The sequence below is a fragment of the Phragmites australis genome, chromosome 16 (genome assembly GCF_958298935.1).
Source record: "Phragmites australis chromosome 16, lpPhrAust1.1, whole genome shotgun sequence".
In the NCBI taxonomy this organism is placed as follows: domain Eukaryota; kingdom Viridiplantae; phylum Streptophyta; class Magnoliopsida; order Poales; family Poaceae; genus Phragmites; species Phragmites australis.
The window spans coordinates 27074506-27078810 of NC_084936.1; the positions used below are offsets into that span (position 1 = coordinate 27074506).

The 4305-nt window shown below is 45.1% G+C and overlaps 1 protein-coding gene across 1 annotated transcript; it reads right to left on the reverse strand.

The window, feature by feature from the left end:
* Positions 1 to 2722: 2722 nt before the first annotated feature.
* LOC133896010 (uncharacterized) lies at positions 2723 to 4044 on the reverse strand. Its single transcript, XM_062336527.1, has 2 exons — positions 3686 to 4044; positions 2723 to 3550 (listed from the first exon to the last, which is right to left on the reverse strand). The coding sequence occupies exons 1-2, from the start codon at positions 3851 to 3853 to the stop codon at positions 2960 to 2962; spliced, it is 759 nt and encodes a 252-aa protein (XP_062192511.1). The 5' UTR covers positions 3854 to 4044; the 3' UTR covers positions 2723 to 2959.
* Positions 4045 to 4305: the final 261 nt, after the last annotated feature.

Here is a 4305-nt window from a genome sequence, read left to right on the forward strand (position 1 = left end):
CTGGTCGTGCGAGCCAAGGGTTGGTCGCTCGATGGGTCAGGGTTCAAAAGAAATCCACCACCGGTCTCCACATCCCTTGTGGGGTCCGTTATTCAAAATGTCCCCTTACTCAATACTCTGATAATGTTATCATTATTTTTATTTCAATGTTTCAAGTCATGGATTCATGGTTCCGAGATTCGGTCTTCCCGATTTTAATCACCATTTTCTGTCTGGTACTGACATATTTCCGTTCGGATTGGTTTATTTTTTTATAACCGTCAATCCCATGTTCTTTTTCATTTCTGATTTTTATTTTCGTTTCCGTACGGTTGAGAAAATGGAAAAGTGAAAACGATTAGGGAGTTTTTCCTACCATTCCCGTATATTTTCATCCCCAATCAAGCTATCACTATCGATTCATTTAAAATAGGCAATTATAAAGTTTCACTATCGATTAATAACACGAACCGATAATAATAGTCTATTAAAAAAATTGATAACGATAATCATTTCATGAATCGATAATATATAATATCATGTCATGAACCGATATCATATGATATCATGTCATAAACCAATAGTAGTATTATCATTGTCGATTTAAAAAAAAACAATAACGATAATGCAACTCATCTTTTTGAAATTTTATAACTTTTTTCATATGGAGTCGGATAGAGACAATTTTATATAAAAATTGTAGCCCTCGACGAGATCTACAACTTTGTAGTTAATAATGTTTTATTTGAAGTGATTTAGGTGTCCAAATCTAGTCTACAACTAATTTGGCATCCGTAACTTATCAGCCATTGTCTCCACCTCCACCCATCGCTCCACCTTCACCGCCATCACCTCCGACCTCTCCACCATCGCCACCACCAGCATCAGAGGAGTAGGAGGCAATGGAGGCCTCCTACAATCACTCTCCTCTTCCATGCGCGATTACGACTAGGGAAACTTCATGGAGGGCACTCTGCAACTATGCGTGCCTATGAGCTAAGAGGATATTGACACCATGGATGACACGTCCTTCAAAGAGGAGTAGAAGAAAGAAGAGGAGGATGCTAACATCAAGGGCTCCGATGTCGATGAAGAAGAGAAGGCCGGTGCCAAGGAGGAGGAAGCCGTTGCTACTAGAGATCCTAATGACCCCATTATCATCGACAACAACGATAATGACGGCAGCGGTGGTATTGACTGGGACAAGCTCGAGAAGTAGTCGTCGTCGTCAGACGATGACAACGACAATAGTGGCCCGCCATCGAAGAAGTGTAGGCTAGCTAGCATAAGCTTAGTGTTGATTTTGTGCAATCCAGATGTTGATTTTTGTGTAATCTGGAACTTCTTGTAATTAGAACCTTATATATTTTGTAATCGATCAGATTATTTATTGTAACCAAGAACATATTTCTTTGTGTAATCATGATATTTCTTAGTGCAATTAGGAACTTATTTCGTAGTTACCTTCTTAGTCTAATTTTACACTTCCAAGCTTAGTGTTTTATTTTGCACTTTCATGCTTAGTGTTTTATTTTGCACTTTCAAGCCTCAGGCAAAAAGTCCTCTCTGGAGACATGTCCTGTAGCACTGCCAGCTCTTGGTATCAACCGACATTGATAAAGTGTGTATCACTGTTGGTTTTAGCCATAAGGCAATATTGATGTATCACTGCCGGTTTATGGTAGGAAGCGGCAGTGATACACTCCTTATCATTGTTGAATGATGCCACAAGCAACTATCGATTAGTGGTATGAATCGGTATCACTATCGATTCTAACATACTCATTAATTTTTTGTCGTTACTGGTTATAAACCAGAGTGATACTTATCACTATCAGTGCTAGCTAAACCGATACTGATAGACGACGGTTGTTTATTAGGGTTTTTATAGTAGTGTTTGATTTGTCTTTTGATTATGGTTACTACGTTGAGGGGGCACTACAACATATGATTTTTAAAAAGAAGAAAAGGCCGACATATCAGGAAGAAAATATCTTCCTGAACTAAAAAGGTACTAATCCATGTCATGTCAATACGCTATGGAGTTTCCTTACAGATAAAAAGGTAAAAAAAAACACTAACGCAACCCACTAGCTAGTAAGTTGCTAGAGCACAAACTAGCCCGTTGCCAGCGAAAAGGAACCCTAGCTTGCACATATATGCATCACCAACAAACATGCTGCATATGGATGGGCTTCAATCTCGTACTTCCATGCTGCTCTCATCGTTACCAACATCCATCTACACTTTCCCATTGGCCTCACCATTGCTGCTCCCTTTCTCGGCGCACTCGACCATGTCGATGTTGCGCAGTATTGGTATCAACCGATATTGATAAAATGTGTCACTGCTGATTTTAGCCATAAGATAACATTGATGTATCACTGCCGGTTTATGGTAGAAAGCGGCAGTGATACACTCCTTATCACTATTGAATGATGCCACAGGCTGACAGACATCACTACCGATTAGTGGTATGAATCGATATCACTGCTGGTTCTAATATACTCATTAATTTTTTTGTCGTTACTAGTCATAAACCGGAGTGATACTTATCACTATCGGTGCTAGCTAAACCGACACTAATAAACGACAGTTATTTATTGGGGTTTTTATAGTAGTGTTTGATTTATCTTTTGATTATGGTTACTACATTGAGGGGGGCAGCACTACAACATATGATTTTTAAAAAGAAGAAAAGGCCGACATATAAGGAAGAAAATATCTTCCTGAACTGAAAAGGTACTAATCGATGTCATGTCAATACGCCATGGAGTTTCCTTACAGATAAAAAAGGTAAAAAAAAAACACTAATGCAACCCACTAGCTAGTAAGTTGCTAGAGCACAAACTAGCCCGTTGCCAGCGAAAAGGAACCCTAGCTTGCACATATATGCATCACCAACAAACATACTGCAGAATGGATGGGCTTCAATTTGAAGCATATTCCCATGCTGATGCTTTTGTCTTGCATCATCATCTCATACTTCCATGCTGCTCTGATCGTTACCAACATCCATCTGCACTTTCCCATTGGCCTCACCATTGCTGCTCCCTTTCTCGGCGTACTCGACCATGTCGATGTTGTGCAGTACCGGTATCATGGCCATGGAGCAGAGGCACGGCAGGACCGGCCCGAAGATCCAGAGCAGGAGGGGCGCGCCGGCGAAGAACAGCCTGTTTCCTGCGAGGTTGAGCAGGAAGCCACGCTCCAGGACCTCGACGACGTAGTCCCTGGTGACCGCGGGCAGGCGGAGCGCGGCGGCAGACGAGGACGCTGGGGAGAGGGCGTTGACGAGGAAGCTGGCCTGGTTGAGGGTGCAGATGGCGGTGGTGTGGCAGAGGAAGGTGAGGAGGAAGATGACGAGGAGGACGACGTACTTGAGCGCCATCATGTACTCGCCGTGCGCGCCGAAGACGGTGTCGCTGAGCGGCTTCTTCACGGCGTAGGTGCTGCTCAGCACGGCGGCCACGCCCGTGCAGAAGAGGATGGACGTCGTCGCCATCAGCGTGGACCCCATGAGCACGTTCCGCACCGACTGCACCACCAGCACCGCTTTCTTCTCGTTGTCCTGCATGCACGCGCGCGCAGATACGTGTGGATCGGATCAGTCGGCACGCATGATGAACTCGCAGACGCAACGGGAAGCCACGAGTGATCAAGAAGCTAAGATGCGCGACACGCACGCATGCAAGAACGCGCGTACCTTCATCATGGCGAAGACCCAGAGGCGGCGAACGGCAGCGTTGATGCCGACGGTGGAGCTGAGCGGGCAGCGGCGGACGGTGCGCCAAAGCCAGAGGTAGTACACGGCGGGGAAGAGGATGCCGAGAGGGATCAGCACCACGTCCAAGTAGCTGTTACTCCAAGCCATGCTTGATCGATGGCAACACCAGCCTCTTCCTTGATCCCTATCTCTCCTTCCCGAAATGCACCGTGAGGCGTCCGCAGCTGTCTGCTCAGGCGTACGTGGAGCTAGCTATATAGGCATGGGAGCCGGCCGGCCGGCCGAGTTGACGGCCACTAGGTCGATGGGAGCGCGAGGAGATGAGGGCCAAACTGCGAGTGTGTCAAGCACATTGCACGTACGTGTTCTCATGGTGGAAACTTACTCAAGGCCACGATATGGTGCTTAATTAGAAAAAACCAGTGACCTAAAAGTGCTAAAACTAAAGTGACATGACCAAACCTCACCCTGTCTCAACCAGCATGACGAATCAGCCTAGAAACTGCATGCTGGCCATCCTCTTCGTAACCTTTTTCTTACCTTTTCTTGGACATTTTTTGGCGGGGCCAAAATTCAAAAAGTAGCTAGATTTGCATATA